The sequence below is a fragment of the Prionailurus viverrinus genome, chromosome C1, assembly GCF_022837055.1.
Source record: "Prionailurus viverrinus isolate Anna chromosome C1, UM_Priviv_1.0, whole genome shotgun sequence".
NCBI lineage: Eukaryota > Metazoa > Chordata > Mammalia > Carnivora > Felidae > Prionailurus > Prionailurus viverrinus.
In genome coordinates, this window is record NC_062568.1 from 4,037,599 (window position 1) to 4,060,638 (window position 23,040).

Genomic DNA, 23,040 nt, shown 5'->3' on the forward strand with positions numbered 1-23,040 from the left:
TGTTTAGCCAGGGACTCTACTACCCGGCTAAAATTCATTCCCATTCTCTCTTAAAGCCAGGCATAGGCATATGAGTAACTTTTGGCCAGTTAGATAGAAGAAAAAGTATTTTGTGTAACTTCTAAAAAGTGTCTGTAGAAGGAGGGTATAGGGGCGCCTGGGTGGCTCAGTTGGTTGTACTTCCAATTTTGGCACGGGTCATGATCTCACGGTTCATGGGTTCAAGCCCTGCGTCAGGCTCTGTGCTGACAGCTCAAACCTGGAGGCTGTTTCAGATTCTGTGTCTCCATCTCTCTCTGCCCCTCCCCTGCTCGCTCTCTCTCTCTCTCTCTCTCTCTCAAAAACAAATAAACATTGAAAATTAAAAAAAAAAAAAAAAAGAGAGTATAGACCTTCCTTTGCCCCTTACTCCTTCCTGTTGGCTGGAGCATGAACATGATGACAGGAACGTTAGCAGCCATTTTGGGCCATGAGGTAGCATAAGCATGTCAGAGTAGAACAGAACGAACCTGTTGCTTGCAGAGCTGTGATAAAAGACTGCATTGTCTACCTCCAGATTTCTTTTACATCAGAAAAAAAAATCTCAAACTTTACAAAATCACTGTTATTTGGTTTCTGCTTTGTTACTACATGCAGCGAAGCCTATCCCTAATTAATAGAAGAGGAACAGCCAAACTTCTCTTCCTATCACCCATGCACTATTTCTCCATTTCTAAAAACAAGTGCGTTCTCAAAAGCTGCCTGACTACTGAAACGCAGTAGGGCATGCCGCCAAAAATGTTGATCTGGGTTTAGAATTAAAGATATAAAACGATTTCCGTGAGGCCAGTTCAGCGCACACAGCAACGAAGTTTGCAAGCCAGATGAACAGCTCTGACTTACTCCCATCGCTTCCAGAATCAAACCAAGGCACCAATGTTAGGTTGCATAAAAGGCAAGTCCTCAAGCCTGGCCGATGGTCCGCTAGGGCTAGAGTCATTGGTTCCGAGTGGCTGAGTTCCAGATTAAACTGGCTCTCTGTCGTTCATAATGTGACCACACCACAGCTGACAGCACATCCAGTGGTATAATCCGCTTTGCAGCTCTCTGTTCCAGAGCCCATAGATCAGGGGGTTAAGACACTGTGCAAATGCAAAGACTCCAAAAAGTACCAGGTTTAAAGCAAAGAAAAACACCCCACACATCTTTCCCAAACCTATGAATATCAGGATTGGTATTACATGCAAACTCATCTGCACTAAATGAATAAGGACTGTTTTTTTTGCTTTGATATTTGATCTATTAAAATGGCCAGCCCGTTTGCCTTCTCGGTAGATCAGAAAGTAACTTGTAAGAATGATGGACAGAAGAAAGAAAAGGAAAACCATGCCAACGGCTCTGGCAGGAGGGCCATTCAAGATCACAGGGCACAGGGGTTCAGATTTTAAAACAGCAACTCGAGGGGGGTTAGCGCTTTCTATGAGGAATAAGCAAACATTCTTGAATATAATGATTATCCAAGACGCAGCCAGGATCCTGTACTTAACTGAATCTACAAAGGACAGAGATTTCAAAGGCCAGCAAACAGCCAGGTAAGTGTTGACCGCCATCAAGGCCAGCGTAAAGAGGATCCCTTCTCCAACACTTAGCTGGACCCCAAATACCACCCAGCACACCAGCACGGGGCTGTTGGCCAGCAGAGCCCGCATCCCTTGGAAAACCACCCCGAGGCCACAGTAGGAGGAGATGCATAGCAGATGGTGGCACAGGAGGATGTGTCGGACCTCTCTCCTCAGCGTCGAATTCTGTAACACTATTGTGATGATGACGACGGTGACGAATGTGGCAAAGAAGAAGGCCACCACATACACAGAGGCCTTCACCGTTGCTTCCAGCCTCAGCCAATCCGATATGTTGCAGTGGTCAGAAGACAAGTTCATGATCTTCAGGGCAACTTGGCTCCTGAGGGATTAAAGCACCAGAAAGAGTGAATCACGAAGCATCTTGGGTGGTTTTCCAACTCTGTGACCTTGTAAATCTCAGGGAACACATTGCACGTTTTTTGGTATAGAGGATGAAAATTTTAGATGTATGGACGTGAACCAAAGAAACTAGAGAAATCAGAGGCGGCTGGGTGGCTCAGTTGGTTGAGCGTCCTACTTTGACTCAGGTCATGACCTTGCGGTCCGTGAGTTCAAGCCCCGCATCTGTGCTGATAGCTCGGAGCCTGGAGCCTGCTTCAGATTCTGTGTCTTTACCTCGCTCTCTGCCCCTCCCTCACTCATCCTCTGTCTCTCTCTGTCTCAGAAATAAATAAACATTTTAAAAAATTAAAAAAAAAAAGAAACTAGAGAAATCATTTGGGGGTCTTCTCTTTATCTCAGGAGAGGGGCACATACTCAAACCATCCAAAAGGAAGGTCTGAAAGGTGGACTCTCAGTACTCAGCAAATTGCTCAAAATCAGGTCAAGGTTCCACGTTCTGTGCATCCTTTTCCATCTTTGATTGTGAGAACTTTTTCAACTTGGAGCCACAAAGCACAACAGTGTAAAACTCAGTTGATTAATCACCAAGCACTTGTTAACAGCACATGCAAAGGTCTGGGGAATGCATTAGGGCAAGAGCTGTAAAGAATGTGAGGAAGCTATTGATGCAGAGGCTGGAATTCATTTGGGTCCATAAAACATGACAAAGATATTAACAAAAATGATAGCAATCATCGGTGACATTTACCCAGTACTTTCTAGGGATCAAAACTGTTTTTAGAGCATATTGTTCTAACCCTGGGGTATGGTTTATGTTCCACTGAGTGGTTTTATTATGCGCTTTTTTGCAAATGGGGAAACAGACTTAAGGAGGCTAAGTAACCTACTCAGTTATTAGTTATATAGTTATATATATATAGTTATTGGGGAGAGGGGCCACGATTTGAATTTCAGAGTACAACGCCAGCACCCATTCTCTCAACCACTACAAGGAAGTCATGTCAAATGCAAGGTCACTTTAAAAAAAGGGGGGGGGGGGCTGGGGGAGAAGGGTGCCTGGGCAGCTCAGTGGGTTAAATGTCAGACTCTTGATTTTAGCTCAGGTCCTGATCTCGTGGTGAGATCAAGCCCCACATCAGGCTCTACAATGACAGCACAGAGCCTGCTTGGGATTCTCTCTCTCCCTCTCTCTCTACCCCTCCCCTAGTTGCCTGAGCCCTCTCTCTCTCTCTCTCTCAAAATAAATAAATAAACTTCAAAAGAAATCCAACGTCAAATGCATGTTCCGAGTTCTTCTTGGGTCAATGTCATGTGACCAACCCAACTGGACCCCATTTGTAGAAATACCATTTCTGTGGTTCAGCTGGAAGACCATCCATCCAGGAAGGTGCTGGGACCTTAGGATTATTGAGGAACTGTGGCCACTGACATGATAAGATGTGTGCAATAGCCTCATGGAATCTTCTCAAGCCTGCACAGCAGTGAACAGCCCACTGTGCCACAGCCTGGGGAACCCCCGAATTTCTGGATCTCTGTCTCTGAAAGTCTATGGCAGAAATGCCAACTGTTGCCTCCCCGCTACTAGCTTTCCTTACTTCCCACCACCTCAGTGTTTTGTGGAACTAGGGATAGCTATCTGACGCAGGGAGAATTGTTCCGGAGACGGTGCTGAATCCACTGGTGTCTGCCTCTTAAACATCCAACTGCAAAGTCCTCACAGAGAATGTGGCCCAAGTATGATGTCATGTCATTGGCCTGCCAGTAATGGTGGAGTGTGGGTGAGTGAAGAAAGTGACAGCGAGGGGCAAGAGGAGAGCAGAGGGAACGACAAGGTCCCTGAGAGTCTACAAAGGCCCTCGCAAGACAAAGAGAACAGCATGGGCTCCCGAATTTCTTTTCTTTAAATGTTTATTTATTTATTGTTGAGAGAGAAAGTGGGGGAGGGGAAGAGAGAGAGGAAGACTGAGGATCCAAAGAAGACTCCAAGCTCTGAGCTGACAGCAGAGAGCCCGACGTGGGGCTTGAGAACTCCAAGCAACGAGATCGTGACCTGAGCCACAGTTGGACGTTTAACTGACTAAGCCACCCAGGTGCCCCTGGGTTCCTGAATTTCTGATTCCATTGAGGTTGCTCTGCATTTTCTGTCCTTGGGTCCTAAAAATATAGCACACCCCTCTATTATTTGAGCTAGCTTAACTGGGTTTCCATTCCCTTATATAAGCCCCTCGCGTGGTAAGTATATAAAGTGGACTTTAAAGAGACATAGTATATTACATTGATTTCCTAAAGGGCACGTCGTCGTGGAGACAGCTACCGCAAGCTGCTGAGAATCTAAGATGCCACGGCTCCTTATGCAACCCCTGCCAAAGTCACCGTTTTCCCTCGCATATTGCGTTGTCACCCTTGGTGGAGAATTTCCCCTGCTGGGATGGATTTTTGTGCCATTGCCGTGCGGTCAAACTCCAGGCATTTATTTCTCTACTCCCCGGCTCTCCAGAGGGGAGTAGAAATTGTAATGGTCAGGGGAGCCTGAGTGGCTCAGTCGGTTGAGCACTGGACTTCGGCTCAGGTCCTGCTCTCGCAGTTTGTGAGTTCAAGCCCCACATCGGGCTCTGTGTTGACAGCTCAGAGCCCGGGGCCTGCTTCAGATTCTGTGTGTGTGTCTCTCTCTGGTTCTCGCCCGTTCATGCTTGCGCTCGCTCTCTCAAAAATAAATAAACATTAAAAAAATGTCTTAATACAAAGAAATTGAAATGGTCATTGTCATTGTCAAACTCATCATCAAGCTTTCTTTCAGCTACAGCTTTTTCGGTCAAAATCTTACACCAGACCCCTTCAACGATCGATAGAAAAATGCATATCTGCCCGCATTAAATGCCTCCTCATCGCTCTCTCCCAGAGCACATTCCTGTAACTGTCCTCAGGGCACCACCACGGACACCGAGGGCTCCAGTGGAGATGGGGCAAAGTTAGAACACTCTACCCCACCAGGCGGAATCACAAGAACTGGGCTTTAAACCTAGGTCTGCTGCCAATGAGGAGTGGGGTTTTGGACACTAAACCCTTCTCTGGTCCTTCGTCCCTGACATCACAGCCGCATAGGATTGCAAACTCCACATCCTTACTCTCTGTCCACAAGGTCATCTTCACTCACATCCACAGCAGCCAGCTCTTATCTGGGACTTTTCCTTATTTTTGAGACAAGATTGGCCCTGTCCTCGATGCAGAATGTCCTCATCTGATTCCCCATGGCTGAGCCTTGAATAGAATCACCAGCTCTCTAGGACAGGTCTAGACCCCTCCCAGGATCTAAAACCCAGCCTCCGAGTCCCAGTATTAGGGGGGTCACTCCTACCAGGCTCTTCTACGGTCCGCCTAGGCCTCCCAACAATGCCCACTCCTGGGCTCATTGTTGCCAGGTTTGACCTAGCTAATGGGCTATGCACCCGCCCCCCTTTATTCAATCTTGCTCTCACCCCTCATTCTGCCCAGAATCCTCGTCTTCTCTGTAGCTTCCCTGTTGGATTCCTCATTTCTGCTCACCAGGACTACCTTGCACCTGCATTGCCCCCCATCGGCCCCTACACACCTGTCTAGTTCGCCTGATAGCACCTCCCCAATAGCAACGGGCGGGGCTTGGCCCGGCTGTGTTCTAAGACTTGAAACCCTACACAGAGCCTGAGTGACTCTCACTGTACTTCCTTTGGAAAAAAAATTGTACAACCTCCTTTTTTCCACCTGAATGACTGTAGCTGCAGCTATAATAAACCCCTCTCCCTCCAGGTCTGATACGGTTTCAGGGAACTATTTACTATTGAGAGCAAGCAAGAACTAGTCTCTGTAGTTTTCTAATATGTTTAACACTCTGATCAACACGGCACGATGTCACATGACTGTACTCCACAATCTTCCTTGTGCGTCGAAACATACAATGAATATCCAATACAATGGAAAACAGTGAGGTTCCAGGTGGCAAAACACAGGCGCTGACATACAGAAGCTTCTCACCCAGGGGAAGAGGCAGAATACAATATAACTGGGTAGTCATAACCAGAAACATCATGTGTCATTTCACTCATTTGCCACATGAGTAAGAAGGTTGGGTGTCTCTTGCGGGGGCGGGAGGTGGGGGGGGAGCAGGGGGACGTTGTTCAGAATAGAAGGGGTCACAGGGGCAGTGAGAGAAAGCTCGTTGGAAGAGGTGAGACTTGAATCCAGCCTTTCCAGGTTGAAAACTAGAGCAAAGCAGGGGCAAAGGTGGATAGAGACGAGGAGAAGTGCAGATTGTAGCCAACAGAAAGCAGCAAAAGCCAAGGTGGGAACCATGAGCAGATTGAATTTGGTGGAGTGGAGGCTTATTCAGAGGACAAAGTCCAGGACCAGTTTTCGAGGGCCTCGATACCCTTCCGAAGGTTAAACTTCGCTTCGTAGGCAATGAGGAGACTTGCATGATCAGAATTAGAAGTAGCACATGCCACAGGCTAAGAGGCAACATGCGATGCCCACCCTTGCTTGCATAGTGGTGTCTGATAGGAGCTCTGACGAGCAGGAGCCCGGCAAAGGACAAATGTGCACAGTGAAGACGCTGCTATGACAGCAGGTGACTTAAAACTCTTTTTATAGACAGGAACGTTGCAAATCTGCAAAATCAGCGAGGGCAAGTTTTATTGCCTTTCATTTATTTATGAGAGCTCAGAAAGATGAGTAATTTATTCAGGATCATGCAGCCAGACAGACGCTCCCAGTCTCCAAGTTCATATTCCCTCGCAGAGGTATATTTGCATATCAGGAGCTCATGGCAACAAATAAATCCTCATCTATACGCACGACCTCCACTTATGGATAATTCCTAGAGCGTTTTTCTTCCGAAATCGAAAAATGGGAATACCTGTTTTCTTCTGGCCCCAAATGTTCCTTTGGCTTCAGCTCTGAAAGACAACCCTGGAGGCTAACAAATTTCAGCAGAGAGTTACATTCTGGCCACAACTGCCCCGCAAAAAACAGGCACCACCACTCCCTGCGAAAATCCTGTGGGAAGCAGACGTGTGGGAAGGGCTGCGTGGGCACCTAAGAACGTCAGGGAAGCAGCTGGTCTCATCCTAAGAACGCTGCTTGGGGCAACCCCCTGAGGACGACGTGCTGCCCTCGGTGAGAGACGGAATATACCAACGGATAAGGCCGACCCATATTTAAAAATTAAACTCTGATCCACAACCCGCAGCCACCTGCCAGGAAACCAAGCTGTCCTCCACAGTCACCAGCCCAGGGGGGGCAACTGCTGTCTCTTGTGACAGTTCAGCCAGCCAATCAACAGCCTCTGTAACAACTGGCCCCAAATGGCCAGGACTCGATGAATCACTGACAGCGCCCCTGATTTTTGTCCCTGCTTCCAACTTAGGACCAACCAGAGAGAGCCACGTACGTCCTCCCGAACAGTCACATAGACACCCACTTCTAGTTAGCCCGCCTCCAGCTTCTCCAGGCCCCAGGCTCCCATCTGGGCAGGCCCATAAGCCTCCCCGTGTTCCCCGTAGGCTCCCCTCTACTCCTCTGCCTGCCTTTGAGGCTCTGCTGCGAGGCAGCGACTGTGGCTGTCTCCCTCGCTCTAGCAAATTCTGAGTGGATGGCCTCGGTCTTTCTCATTTGGTTGGTCTTTGTTCATCTTCGTATCGGCAGGAAAAGATGGTGGCAGTGCCTCCACAACAGCACGTGTACGTGGAGCCATTTCTCCAGGGAGCTAATGAACTTGGGGCAGCACATTTGTCCTCTCTGTTTTGTGCCCCCATCCTCATCAGCAGCAGGGTCAAGGGAGACAGATTCCTCCCACGGAGGGCCACTGCCTGCCTTGTCCTCATCACGAGCGCTGGGGCACTCCCAGCTCCGGGATCTCCCCCTTCCCCTCACCTCTGCAGGAGCCAAGGTGGGACAATACTTGGTAGGTTCAGAGGACCCAAGACGAGCATTCCTCAACAGACACCCCGCTTCCGAAGAAAACCAAGGGAGCATCAGATGTGTGCTAACGTGGGGGAAGGGCCTGGAAGGGAGATAAGGAACAGGTAACGACACAAACTGGAACAGTGGCTAATTCGAGATGATTACTCACTACGAGACCGCTCTGGTGAGAGATGCCTCCTTCGGTCAGCACACCAGCCCAGGAAGGTGGCGCAATTATTATTTGCATTTTTCCGAAGAGAAAGCTGAGAGATAGAGGCAGGAGGGAACTCAGCCAATGGTTAATTAGCTGGTGACAGGGACACTGGAGCTTGGAGCAGGCAGTCCCCCCTGCAGGTGTGATCTCTAAGCCACTGGGCCACGCGTCCACCCCCCACCCCGACCCCGCTCCCCACGTCAGGGAAAGACTCCACATACATAAAAGTTGTGAGGAGCTCCACACACCTCTCAGGGAGTTGCCGGTTAATGGTGAAATCTGGCTTCAAACCCAATTCTCCTGCTTTCTGAGACGACATTTTGTTACTGTCGTTTGTTAAGGTTTTTCCTAACGGTACTGGTGCGGGTGGGTTGAATTCTTTTGTAAAAAGAAAAAAGAGGAAAACTCAGCAGGTGTTGTGATCCGAATTATGTCCCGCTCAAGTTCGTATGTCGAAGCCCTAACCTCCAGAACCTCCAGTATCTGCATCTGGAGACTGGGTCTTTAAAGAGGGAATTACGTCAGAATGAGGGCGGGAGGGTGGGCTGTGATTCCATCTGATTGGTGCCCCTGTGTCCCTGTAAGAAAAGGAGATTAGGGGACTGGGTGGCTCAGTAGGTCGAGCATCCATCTGACTTCGGTTCAGGTCATGATCTCGAGGTCCGTGGGTTCGAGTCCCGCATCGGGCTCACCGCTGTCAGCACAGAGCCTGCTTCGGATCCTCTGTCCCCCTCTCTGTGCCCCTCCCCTACTTGCGCTCTCCCCCAAAATAAATAAAGTTAGAAAAAAAAAGAAAAGAAAAGGAGATTAGGAAACCCAGAGAGCGTCCAGATGCGTGCACACAGAGAAAAACCTTGTAAAGAGGCGTCAAGAAGACAGTCATCTGTAATCCAAGGAGAGAGACCTCAGAGAAAATCAACCCTGCCAGCACCTGGATCTTGGACTCCCAGCCTCCAAAACTGTGAGAAATTAAGTTTCTGTTGTTTAAGTCACCCCGTCTGCGGTATTTTGTCTTGGCAGCCCGAATAGACTGATTCCACGGGGCAGAGCAGCTCCCGGCTCCCACCTTATTTCCAGGTAGCTGAGAAGGTCTTCCCACGGGTCTCTCCAGACTCTCCCCACCCCCAGAACCTATGCCCTCGAAGAGGGAGGAGGGCCGTTCCTTCCTGGGCCTCGCGGTCAGTCAGGCAGTGGATGCCAAGGTTAGGGCCAGTATCTGACTTACCACCAGCAGAAAGGACTCATCAGCTGAGAACAGACTTCAGGAATGATTTCATGTGCTCTGTAGCTGCTGGCAGAAGGCCAATAAGATGAAGTGGATACTTCCAGAATAGCTCTTAGAACCCTCCCCGGATGATCAGAACGTCTCCTCTCCCACGATAGACACGCCCTCCCCACGTTAAACGTTTAGTCTTCCCCTTTGCTCTAATTGTGGCCTTACTTCTCTGGTATTTTAAAAATACCACTCCAGTCTGGGAAGCTTTGGTGGTCTCCACTGTTATTCTCCTCAAAGCTGGCAGGAAGGAAGGGAGGAGACCGGTGTCTACTCAGCACCAGTCACTCGACGTCAAGGACAAGCACTTAGTAAATATTAGCTATGACTGTTAATCATCTGAGAACAGCTCTGGAGGTGACGTGGGAACTGGATGAAATCACAAAGCCTCTGAAGGTGTATCCTGTGACCTCTGAAGGCAGAGAAATCACACGTTTTTCTGAGTGCTTTTCTAGGCAGTTAACTTTTTAACTTTGAACTTGCCTTTTCATATATAAAGGGAAATTCTCTAGCTTCCCTCCCCAGTTTTGTTCTGGCCACAATTTTGATGCACAGATATTCTTTGAAGTACTCACAGGATTCATTAATCCAGAGACCTGCCACCCGGCTTTAATAGAAACTTGGCCTTTTCTAAACTATTTAATGCGTAAAAACACATCTTGCAAAACAACATGCACACACATGTTTACTTGAGACTTTTGAAACACCAGGCTGCCCACAAACAAGGGTAGGGTGAAAAAATTTCCCCCAAACCTGGAATATAAATAAATATTAAATAATGAAGTATTGAAAAGAAGGTAGCTCGTAAGAACGGTGACAAAGCACTTTTCATTTTATAACTTAAATAATAGTAAGTGTGTGATCTAACATTACAGTCACCACGATAACAAAAAGGACACAATTTAAGGACACATTTCGCCATCCCATATATATCTGCAGATAGAAATAGACATAGGAGCCATTCTAGGATTTCAGAAAAGGATTGTGCATTACTAACTCTAAGAAGATCACATGTAACGACATTTGCCGTGAATCTTAATATAAACTGAAGTAATGAGTTTATACAAAATTATGGTCCACTGGCTAAAAGCAGAGCCATTCAATTCTGCTTGGAAGGAGCCCTCTGCATTGGCAGGGGACTAACCAAGAACAAAAGTGGCAGTCCCGGCCGACAGACATCTATTCTATCAGTTGGTGAATTGCAGCTATAGGTATCATCCACCTTTCGAAAGGTCGTGTTTCACCGCTTTGCTTTTGAGAAGGATCTACGTCAGTTCCTGTTTTTACTAACTGCAAGAAATAAAGAGGATTTTTGTTTTTACAAAAAAAAAAAAAAAAAAAAAAAAAAAGGCAAAAAGCCACCATAGCATCCCGCATGTGTTTTGCAGGGAGCCACGATAGAGGCAGCACGCGTCCCAAGCAGCGAGAGCGGCCCCACCACCTGCTTCCCCGGAACCGTGCTCAGCATCTCATCTTCAGGCTGTCAGAGTTTTGAGCTGTGTCTATGAGTTTTACCTCGATTTATTTTGTGTATCCATTAGCAAGATGTGTCCTGTGGTATCAGAAAAGTCTACGAGAGGTAATTTGGGGGGTTGGGGAACGCTTACAAGTTTCTCCATATAAATTAATGGTAATTGCTTCTCCGCTTGATGTCCTTCTGGTTTACGAAACGTTTCATAGGAACACTGGGCTTTCAGGTAGCAGGGTAAACCCATCTATGTGGGCCCACCAACACGGATCTAATCGGTGGAGACAGCACAGTAAAACACGCCAGGTGTCCGACACCATGGAGCTTCCGTGGTCCTGAGCCCCTGACGGTAACCGGGCAGGCAGTAAGCAGACGGTAGTTTCCTCCCTTCCTCCCTATCTCTCCAGATGCCAAAGGTCAGTATGATGTCTATAAACCACAAAAAGCAAACAGTAATCTGTATGTTGCTAAGCATGTGATTCACTGCTGATACCATTTCCCAGACTCTGAGAGGATTTTGTCTTCGGTCTGTTGGTTTGTCTCTATCGAGTTGCATCTAGTTTTGAAACCCACTGAAGCTATTTTACTGTTGGATTATTGAAATTACTAAGCTATTCAAGAATTAATTACCCGCGTATCACTTCAACATTATTAAAGCTTACAGATCAACAATAGCTGCCGAGATAGTGAATTCTGTGTCCTGCTGGTAGGCAATCCTCCACACCACAGCCAATGGGTTTGCTTCATGGCACAAAGAGTTGGCCCATCTCAAGCATCAGGACATACCCTTTCTGCCTCAACAGACCACACCTGGCTTTAGCCATAAAGCAGATGTTTTCTTGGTACGATCTCGGCAAAGCTGGAATCAGCAGATTCTGTGAAGCGCTTTGTCTTTCTCTCTCTGACTCAGCATTGGGGATTTGCTGTAAACTTTCTGTCAGGTTTAATCCTATTTCCCCCAACTAAGCTCCAATTGTATTATAGCTATTCTTACTACCCTTTTTTACATGCTATGATTTGTTTCACTGATGAAAAGAACTCCCTTAGTTTTGAAATCCACATATAATATACATTACTTGTCAAATTCTCTTACCTGTATTAGGTATCTTTGAGTAAAATATATATTATGCTTGATTATATATGTCATACAAAGTCGACTCTCTAGACCTGAAAACTATGATTTAAATAATTGAAAGTAAAACCCGTGGAATGCTTTAACCATGGCCTTCTCTGAAAACTTTTACTTAGCACATAGTAACTTTATCATTTACTTAATTAGTATATAATTGATTTCTCTCAGTTTTCAGAAGCGTATATATTTACAGAGTTTCTTTGGCAGGGATATAAGCCCACGGGTCACAGTGAAATCTATTACCATATGAATGGACTCTCATTTTTCCGTATTAAAGTCCACTTATACCAAGTTATTAATGTTCTTGCTTATTTTCACTAGCATTTATATTTGCCTTTTAGGAGTGGCATAGAATTTTGAATCATATTTATAGAGCAAATGGCTATTTCAATATTTATCCTTGTGATAATCTTAAAATATGACCACTATATTGATCTGTTTATTTAATAGACTTATTCCCAAATAAAGAAACATCATTGTTATCAGTGTTATCTTGCAAACATGATCTGTAATTATATTTTGTATTTTTCAACAGGAATTACATTCTAAGTATTGGTGACAAAGAAAACTATTAACGTCAAAAACCCCAGCTATGTTATCATTCAACCACTTTTGAATGATCAAAAAAATTTATAATCTGAATTTTAAAATTCACACCCATGTCCCATTTTCTCCACTTATATGTTCACTCACTCATTCATTCATTCAATAAACATGTATTGTGTACCCACCTTGTAACAGGCACTGTGCTAAATGCTGAGCTTGCAGAGAAGAATGAGATATGGTCTTTGCCCTCAAGAGATTTACTTCATGAGTTTGGAAGTAAGAGCAGGTATGCACACTGGTGTAGTGTTTGAGAGACATGACAAAAACATAGATCAATTTCACACATTTTGAATTGGAGAAAACTTATGAAAAACCACAAACCTTTGGTGAGACAGATGTGTGTTTTTCTTCTCCTTTTCCCAAGAAGAGGATCTGGGGAAGGTATTCTTTTTCTTGCATGAAAAACCAGGACAGGAAATGATGAGATGAATCCCGGACAGTAGAGACATGGGGCTAGCAGGAGGAACTCACTGGAAAGAGCAAGAACACCAGAAAGTTTAGTAAGGCTGACGGAAGAAGACAGAATAAAGAAGCCCTCTAGAAAACCACAACTGGGCAAAAAAGGCTGGCACTGTGGATAGGAAACGGGGACCAACGATAAAGGCTAACTTGTAAATGATGCACGCGGAAGGCAAACAGCCATGAAATAATCGAATTTAAGGAAAGGTGTGTTTGAGAGGTAGAGATAGCTAGGCCTACATACTGGCCAACTTCTGGTTTTGACCCAAATGACTTTCAAAGCCAGCAGAATGCAGACATATAATGAAGCTGCCCCCTCAAAGAATAATGACCAGTCACCACAGGGATTCTCAGTGTGCAAGACAACTGGATGGATCCAGGCGACAACACAAGCGCAGGATGCAAGGCCTCCTGGGAGATGAGGGTGGGCTTTAGATAGGAGAGCAACGGCTGATGTACATCTCCCAGCGGTGTGTACCCCACAAATGTACATCTGTGTCATTCTGGCCTTTGAGATTTGCTCCCATACTCCGAGAACCTTCCCAAAGAACTATAAATTTCCTGCCTTCTTTTTCACCACCTCCTTGGCCGCTTAAACCATCCACATCCATGAGCTCAGCCTCCCGCAAACTAACAGCAGATATGGAACCCTTGGCTGTAGCAAAGTCCATGAATCAGGCTTATATCATGAGTCTCTGGTTATCGCCAATTTCACCTAACCTGAGCACCTACCCCGTTTCAGACTTTCAGCCTACCCTGATCTTAAATGTGTGGTTGCCATTTAGTCTATGTTTTGACTCCCTAAATGTCTGGTCTCAAAACATTGAATATTATTTCTGGACGACCCAGGACTGGAGCCGCATGAGGACATTTGCTCTTAGAGATGTCAGAGTAGCACCATGCAAATCCCCACCTGGCCCCAAAGGAAACGTGACCTGGTCAGAAGGCAAGTGCACTAACGAGAGGACCGTAGGTGATAAAAGGGATGAGCCAAAAGTGAGTGGGGACCAGTTTGGGGACTTTAGTCTGTGTGAGCAGAGAAGTAAGAATCCATACAACCAAAGAGGGATGCGCTGTCTCTAGATGGTATTAATGCATGCTACTTTAAGACTTAGAGATGGTTTGCTTGTGAGGTTAAGGTGCCTCTTTGTACCACATCAGGAGGTGACTAGTTTGATCCTGGAAATGTAATCTATGGAAACCATTCAGTGTATTTGTAGGGTCGACAGAAAGGTATTGAAATAGCAGCTGAAAATGGAAGGATGTTTGTTCCCTTGGAAGCAATGAAAAGCAAAGAGTAAGAAGTTAATAATGCATCACCATTGAAAAAGCAAAGGGGTCCCGAGTAATGCAATATCCTGATCTACTTAATAAGCATATCCCATAAGCTGAGAGATACTCATGAGGTTGCCACAGTGTTATTATTTTATTCTGCTATGTGCTAGACTACTCTGAAGTATCTATAGTTAGTTAAATGGAAAAATAAGGCAGGATCCCTGCATTTGTGGAGCCCGCAACCTTTTAGGGAAGATAGATGAGCAAGCAAATAGTTTCGATTCTGTAATTTAAGTGCTTAATTCCAAGTGCCATGGAAACCAGACGAGGGAGTCTAATCTTCCTAAAAGAGTCAAGGAAAACTTCTCATGGGACAGTGACTCTAAAAAATAAGAAACATTCATCCATACAGCTAGCCAGCCTCTTAGTACTCAACAGCCAGTTGAGTACCTTCAACTGTTCTAGATGAGGTGGATGCAAATTTGAAGAAGACAGACAAGGTCCTTCCCTGAGTGAAATTTACATTCTGGTGGAGGTTAGATGACATCACTAGGAGAAACACAGAATGGCGCCTTAAGACCCTCCAATATCCACTTTCGGGCCTCATTTCTTCACCCACAGGTATTCTCCTACTGAGACCAGGGTGCCTCGACCACTCAGACTGGAGCATTTCCGTCCTATGGGCTTAGTTCTCATCATGAAACCAAAATGCCAGTGTATTGCTTATCATCACCATGGGATAATTCCAGAAGGGCATGTGCAGATAAAATCAAGTTTCCGAAAATGCAGAGCTGAGGGTCAATGCCAAGCAGAAATAAAAGTGAGAAACGAGATGCCCAGACATGAGAACTCCTCACCTTACATTACGAGTGGAAGTCTTTTCTGCCAGTGGGAAACTGAGTTCTCTTCTCCAGGAAAAAAGTACGTGGAAGAGTAGCAGGAGTTTCTCCATGAATCCTGGGAAGAACCCCCAATACCCAGCATCTAACAGAAGTGAGTCAAGGGAAGTGCCTCACTTCACATTCTCCCAGGCTCCTGAGCCTCAGACCCAGAGCCCCTTCCCTGGGACCACAGCCAGTTTTCACACTGTGATTCCCGAGAGCTGCGGGCTCTCAGAGGAAGCGGGGATTTTTTGTGCTAGCCACTTCTTGAAAGAACACGCTGCTCCTTCTGTCCAAGGAAGAAATAGAGGAACCTGAGGCCAGTGCTTCCCCTTCTGCACCCCTTCTGGAGTTGGGACCCACTTCATGGTGTTTCAAGCTGACAAGTGAAAATGTCTCTAGAGAGAGCTAAAAAGTTTCGTCACCCCACCACGAGGGAAAGACGCAAGCCACTGGAACCGATGGTTTTAAGCCAGGCTAGCCTTCAAAACTCTCATGGTACAGCTATAGAAATGACCACAGTTTCATACAGAGGCAAGAGAAAGGCAGTCAGAAGCTTCTCCAAGGCACAGTTGGTGCCGTTCTGAAAATTCAGATTTCCTGTTTGCCAACATGTCTGCTTTAAGTCTCTCAATCTGTTAATTACATCGCAAGTGTTATACACCAACTTTTCCTCATATTTATAGCCTTCGTTTCCTTTTAAACTTTTTCAAGTAATATGTTTGTTGTCAAAAATGTAAAATTAGCAAAAAAAAAAAAAGAAAAATGTAAAATAACAGGCATAAATAAGAAAAATGAGAATCCCCCATAATTCCACTTGAAGATAACTGCCGTTGGTATACATCCTTCCGGGCTGTTTCCTGCGGTGAGGGTGAGCTTTTCAACATCCATTCCACTTCACACGATTGTAGAATATCCATGCAGATTTGTTGGGATTTACCCCATGTCTACCTCCATTATAGAGACTGATCTGGCTAAACTAAATTACAATAATCTTATGCTCTTGCCAACAGTGTTTGTTTTAGGAACCAGTACCCAATCCAGACCTAAGCCAATCAATGCAAAGCATGCCTCTGGAAATGCCACACAATCAAGGTGGTCCAGTCAGAAGGAAGCGTAGGGCTCCCGCCAGAGACCTGGGGAGAAACACTCCCTTCTCTGCGGTTGGACAACCGGAAGCTGTTGGAGGCCAGCTTGCCTCCGTGACACAAACCAACTTTCAGCCGAAGCAGGCGCTACAGAAGGCAAAAAAGAGATATAAAAAGAAACTGGGTTTTTAAGGAGCTTTCTGAGCTGCTAAATTCAGCTGACATTAAAATCTATCTTACTTCTGGAGTTTCTACTTATATGAACAAATAAATTTGCTTGTTGAAGTGAGTTTAAAGTGAATTTTCTATTGCTTATGAGTTGCATACTAAATGACTCATGTAGATACTTTTATTAAAATGGGGCCATCTTGTACACATTGTTTATGCTTTCCTGCCTACAAATACATAATAACCATCTCTCCTTTTTTAAGATAAATATACTTTTACAAAATTGTTAATTTCGTCAGCGTAGTCCATTATATGGACAGACATTAAATTACTTCTCCAATTCCTTTTTGAGGGGGCATTTTACATTGTTTCTGGATTTTTCTATATTTTGTAAACAATTCTGTGTTGAGTTTTCTAAATACTAGAGAACATACGTTTTCCTTAGGACGCATTTCTACTGTAGAATGTCTGAGTCAAAGTATGTACTTTTTCAAGGGTTTTGATTCCTATTGCCACAAGGCCCTCCCAAAGATTTATTTCAATTATATTCCAAGCAACAGACCACAAGAATGCTCAAAAAGCCTCTCTTCCTCCTCCCAGCCAGGAACTCGTATATAAAGTTTCAACACATATAAAGTTTCAACACATATAAAGGAACTCATATATAAAGTTTCCACACATATAAAGTTTCAACACAAGTAGTCCCTATCGATGTGTTAAATGGTGCATACCCTTTGTTGCTTAATTTGCACTTAAAAAATCATATAGCATGCTTATAATGTTTATTTTTCATATATCTATTTGCTTGTTGTATTTCTCTTTTTCTAAATTGCCACTGGCATCCTTTGCCCATTTTTTTTTATATAAATTTTTTTTCAACATTTTTTTTTTTAATTTTTTTTTTCAACGTTTTATTTTATTTTTGGGACAGAGAGAGACAGAGCGTGAACGGGGGAGGGGCAGAGAGAGAGGGAGACACAGAATCGGAAACAGGCTCCAGGCTCTGAGCCATCAGCCCAGAGCCCGACGCGGGGCTCGAACCCACGGACCGCAAGATCGTGACCTGGCTGAAGTTGGACACTTAACCGACTGCGCCACCCAGGCGCCCCCCTTTGCCCATTTTTAATTGAAGCACTGACTCCTTACAGATTTGCAACACTTGTTAATATGTAAGATTATTACGCACCTGCGTATTATACATGTTGCTTGCCGCCACGTGCCCTTTAATTTGCACAGTATTTTTCACCGTTCTGAAGTTTTGAATTTTAATTAAGTCGATCAATCTTTTCATTTTACTTTTTTTCCTGCCCTTTCTGTGTCATTCTCTAACCAGAGAAGTCACAGCAGCAACAAACCAATGCTCGGGACGCCCGAGACTGAGCCGTAGGGAGGCAGCCTGGAGTTGTCTGGACCCTTCCACCCCTGACTACTTCTCCCCGGCCTCCCCTGCAGTGAGATGTGGTTTGTGATTAAACGATAGCCAGTGGGATGAGAGCGGTTATGTGCAACTTCCTGGTTGTGCTCTTTAAAGGGAAATGCCTTCCCCTGGATTTTCACTCCCTCCTTGGGTGGGAGTGAAGAAATGGTGGTAATCTTGTAGATGCGCAAGATACCTGGGGATGACAGCACAAGCCAGAAGGACCCTGTGTCACTGACACTGTGACAAGTCCATACCTCCTAGACTGCTTATAACTGGACTCTTTCATGAGCAAGAAATAAACTTCTCTCCTGTGAGAGCCACTGTTATTTTGGGGCTTTATTATGGACTCAAACCTGTATCCTAACTTAAAGAGTAACATATGACTCCATTCTACCCACACACACACATCGCAGCACGCACACACACACCAGCATAAAAGAGGATAAAGAAAATTATTAATGGTAATTAATTCAGGGAATGGGATTGCAGGAGTTTGGGAGGAAATAATGAACATTTCTTTTAATATTGACTTTAGTTTTTTAGTCCAGGTAGCTCTGACTCATGCAGTCATGTTATCCAACATGGTGAAACACTTTTTTTTTTTTTTTTTACTAGCCCCTTCGCTTAAAGTCACAGCCCTAGACTTTACGGGTGGAAGAAAAGTATACTGGAGGCAACAGAACAACCATCACAACAGGTGGAAGAGTGTAATTTTAACAACACTGGCTGTGTCGTCCACGCTGAGTGTGTACTTTATAACTACCATCGACTGGCATTCAATGGCATCAGTGTATTTCTTTTCAGATAAACATTTTTATCTTTTTTTAAAGGTTGCCAGAAAATTATTGCAGGACTCTCTACTGGATTGTGAGCTATAATATATAACGCGTATCTCAATATGTTTTTCCCATAAAAGGAAAAACATTTAGAATAATTTCAATACACCTAAGGCAAAAGTTCTTCTGTTTTTTAAAAAGCCCTTGCAAATTTAAATATTCATTCACCTGTGCCTCTAAATATCCAAATAAGTTATGTTTTTAACATATACTGATATATGTCCCTTTCACTCATAGAAAAAGATCCAGAAGGATGCACAACACATTGACAATAATGGTTATTTTCCAGAAAGGGTATTGGGTTAGCTTGGGGGAAAGGGAAGGCTGGAGGAAAACTTTGACTTTTTATATTAATCAGGTGTGTATAGTTTGTATCTTTACAATGAGACTAAATTCATATATTGAATTCGTAAATTTAAAAAAAGCAACGTGCAGGGGCCCCTGGGTGGCTCAGTCAGTTAAGCATCTGACTTTGGCTCAGGTCATGATCTCACGGCTCGGGAGTTCGAGCCCCACATCGGGCTCTGTGTTGACAGCTGGGAGCCTGGAGCCTGCTTTGGATTGGGTCTCTCTCTCTCTCTCTCTCTGCCCCTCCCCCACTCGCACTCTGTCTCTGTCTTTCAAAAATAAGTAAACATTAAAAAAATGTTAATACATAAAAATAAAAATAAATAAAAAACAATGTGCACATTTTAAATAAACAGTGGGAACATAAACTAAAAATATTTTTAAGTGGAAAATCTATAGCCTGTGATTTTTCAGGAATGTGTTGTAGCTGATAAGACTAGACATGTTAGATAAGATGATTCCTGCTACACATAACAGAAACCCCCAACTCTTATGGACTTGAGCTGTCGTGCAAATCTTTTTCTCCTATACCAAGGAAGGTCGTGTAGGCTCCAAGGTTGATTATTTCCCTGGCTTCGCGCGATCATCAAGGTCTAGGGCCTCTCTGTCTTTTCGATTTGTCATCTTCTGCAGGCTGACTGTTTGCCCCCGTTCTGATTCCCCTCACAGATGACCGCAACAATTCCTGCTGTCATATCTAGACATTACAACATGCAGAGAAAGAAAAGGGCCTCTCTTCCGGAGTCTTCTTAGGACAGAAATATCTTTCCCAGAACTCTTCCTCCGGCCTATTGGCCAGAACTGAGTCACAAGCCCATTCCTGAACCAACCTTGGCAAGAAGAGGGGAACGGTCACTTTGGACTTAGACTAATTGTCAATCATGAGCAATAAACATATAGGAACTGAGCAAAACAACGAGACTTTCTAAACATTATCTCTTCAAAGAGATACGCATAAATCAGAAAACTCAGTATTGTTAAATTGTCAGTTCTCTCCAAAGTGATCTTGACATTCAATGCAAAACCCTAGGAGGCTTTTAAAAAAAAAAAAGAAAAGAAAAGAAATTAACAAGCTGATTCTAAAATTTGTACATAAAAACAAAGGACCTAGAATACATAAAACAACTTGGAAAAAGAAGAACAAAGTTGGAGGAATAACACAACCGAATTTTAAGATTTACCATAAGAGCTACAATAACTAAGACACTGTGATATTGGTATATGGAGAGACCTATACCAATGATAGTGTCTGGAAAAAGATGTCATGGTAAATCAACAGTCAATGGAGAATATTTGCAACAAATAGTGCTAAAACAATTATATTTTTTTCATTTATATTTATATATTTTTAAAGATGAACCTTGATGTGTACTTTGAGTCATATACAAAATTCAACTTGAATGGATCATAGACCCGAATGTAAACCCAACAACTATACAGCTTTTAGGGAAAGAAAACAAAATAGGAGAAAAATCTTTACAACCTCAGGTCAGGCAAATATTGATTCTATAGGACACAAAAAGCTCAAACCGTCAAATAAAAAGTGTATAATTTTTTCCATATTCAAAACTCCCACCTTTGGACTCATGACTTAATAATGAAAAGACAGATAACACAGTTTTTTAAAGAGCCCAGTATTTGAATAGACATGTCTCCAAAGAAGACATACAAACTGCCAAGAAGACATGAAAAGATGCTTATCATCACTAGGCATTAGGGAAAGATAGATTAAACCCACAATGAAATACCACTTCATACCCACTAGGAGAGCTAAAATCAAAAGGAAAGACAAAAACCAGTGCTGGAGATGATGTGGAGAAACTGGAACCCTCGTACACTGTCGGTGGGAATGTAAATGAAGCAGCTACTTTGGAAAACAATTGGCAATGTCTCAAAAGGCAAACATAGAATTACCATATGTCCCACCAATTTCATACCAGCTAGATACCCCCAAAATGAAAACGTACGTCCACACAAAAACATGTACACAAATGTTCAGAACAACGTTGTGCATAATAGCCAAAAAGTGAAAACAAACCAAGTGTCCATCAACTGATAAGTAGATAAACAAAGTGGGGTTTACCCACAGAGTGGAATATTATTCAACCATGAAAAAGGAGTGATACGTGCTCCAACAGGCATGAATCTCGAATACATTATGTTGAGTAAAAGAAACAAGAAACAAACAAACCAAAAAACCCCGCATATTATATGATTCCATTTACATGAAGTGTCCAGAACAGGCAAATCTATAGAGACATAAATTAGATGAGTGGCTACCAGGGTCCAGGGGGAGGAGAGAATGGGATGTAACTGCTAATGGTTATGGAGTTTCTTTGCAGGGAGAAGAAAATGATCTGGAATTGGACAGTGTTAGTGGTTGCACAACTTTGGAAAACAGTTTGGCAGTTTCTTCAAAAGTTTCTACGGTTACCATGTGACCCAGCCCTTCTAGTCCTACGTATTTACCCAAGAGAAATGAACTACATACGTTCATACAAAAACCTGTGCACAAATGTTCATAGCATAATTATGCATAATAGCCAAAAAGTGGAAACAATCCAAATGCCCATTAACTGGTGAACAAACAAATCTTGGTATGTTGATACCGAGAATACTTATCAGCAATAGAAAGGAATGGTTAAGCTATACTCACACACACTGACACACACAATATGGGTAAACCCCAGAAGAAACCAAACCCAAAAAGATACCAAATGCATAATTCCATTTACACCATATTCTGGAAAAGCCAAAACTGTAGAGACAGAAATCAGATCAATGGTTGCCAAGAGTTAGGGATGGAGAGAGGGATGACTACAGAGAGGCAGAAGCGAAGTTTTTTGTTTTTGGGTTTTTTTTTTTTATTTTTTTTTCTTTAACATTTATTTATTTTTGAGACAGAGAGAGACAGAGCATGAACAGGGGGAGGGGCAGAGAGAGAGGGAGTCACAGAATCTGAAACAGGCTCCAGGCTCTGAGCGGTCAGCACAGAGCCCAACGCGGGGCTCGAATACCGCGAGATCGTGACCTGAGCCGAAGTTGGACGCTTAACCGACTGAGCCACCCAGGTGCCCCGGGAAGTTTTTTGTTTTGATGGAATTGTTCTAAGTCTTGAATGATACAACGGCAAACATTTGTTAAAATTTAAAACTCAAAGAACTGTAGGATTCAAAAGGTGATTTTTTTTTTTGCTGTATGTAAATTATACCCCAATAAATCCAATTAAAAAAAGTAAACTACATTACCTTAATCCACCTCCTCTCTCCAAAACAAAAACAAAAACAAAAAACTATATTGAAACTTGAATAGACAAGTTTAAATTTAAATTTAAATTTATTTAAATTTCGGAGATTCTTGTAAAGAGGAAGAAAAGCCAAGTGCATTTACTTCCTCAAAAGCATGCATCCTCCATTTTCCAAAACACAGTTAAACACCTGTGAATACCCACATGTCACCAGCTTCGTAAAAACTTTTAGCAATCGACTACTTACTTTTCTGAGAAAGAAATCAGCTTGGCCAAGACTGTCTGTCCCTGTTCCTCCAACCCGGTCACACTTGTTTTCAGCTGGCAGCCGGCTGCTGGTTAGGAGGATGTTTCGTTTCGAGCGTTTTCACTTCCTCCAGAAGGAAGTTACTGTGGGCAACAATGGATAAAATCAAGAGTGATAAAATTGGATCCAATCTGCTCACACGAGAGGTGTGGCAGGTAGAACCCATGCTCTGCCCACGTCCCCTCGGATCTCTTTTCCGTTTCCCCTAGTTGTATGCTTTCCCTCCCAGAACCCAGCATCCTCTTCTCTCTGTTGGAGGACCACCCTCAGGCCGCCCAGATCCACCCCCCTGCTGCATTTGGTAAACCAGTAATCCTGGGAAGAATTCACCCTCATGGCAGCAGTCCCTGACTAGTGACTTTGGCGGAGAGTCTATCTAAGTTCCTTTGTACCCGATGAAGACAAGTCCAAGATATATTT

The 23,040-nt window shown here is 43.9% G+C and overlaps 1 protein-coding gene across 5 annotated transcripts; it reads right to left on the minus strand.

The window, feature by feature from the left end:
• Positions 1-371: 371 nt before the first annotated feature.
• Positions 372-22,792, minus strand: LOC125173615 (probable G-protein coupled receptor 148). 5 transcript variants are annotated; one of them, XM_047872962.1, is made up of 4 exons: positions 12,913-13,048; positions 12,717-12,826; positions 7,869-7,998; positions 372-1,941 (listed from the first exon to the last, which is right to left on the minus strand). In XM_047872962.1, the coding sequence occupies exons 3-4, from the start codon at positions 7,925-7,927 to the stop codon at positions 1,005-1,007; spliced, it is 996 nt and encodes a 331-aa protein (XP_047728918.1). In that variant the 5' UTR covers positions 7,928-7,998; positions 12,717-12,826; positions 12,913-13,048; the 3' UTR covers positions 372-1,004. The 5 variants fall into 5 exon arrangements, with proteins under 5 accessions (XP_047728918.1, XP_047728917.1, XP_047728921.1 ...); XM_047872961.1 differs by lacking the exons at positions 7,869-7,998; positions 12,717-12,826 and adding an exon at positions 22,561-22,792 and having other exon boundaries at positions 12,913-13,061; XM_047872965.1 differs by lacking the exon at positions 7,869-7,998.
• Between the last annotated feature and the right edge of the window lie 248 nt (positions 22,793-23,040).

Bases quoted from the DNA above. Each gene is read 5' to 3' on its own strand.
- LOC125173615 (XM_047872961.1), bottom strand. From the start codon at position 13,040: ATGTCTCTACTGTCCGGGATTCATCTCATCATTTCCTGTCCTGGTTTT. The intron at 1,942-12,912 runs GTTTGTGGTTTT...TTAATCCCTCAG, and splicing joins ACACATCTGTCTCACCAAAG to GAGCCAAGTTGCCCTGAAGA.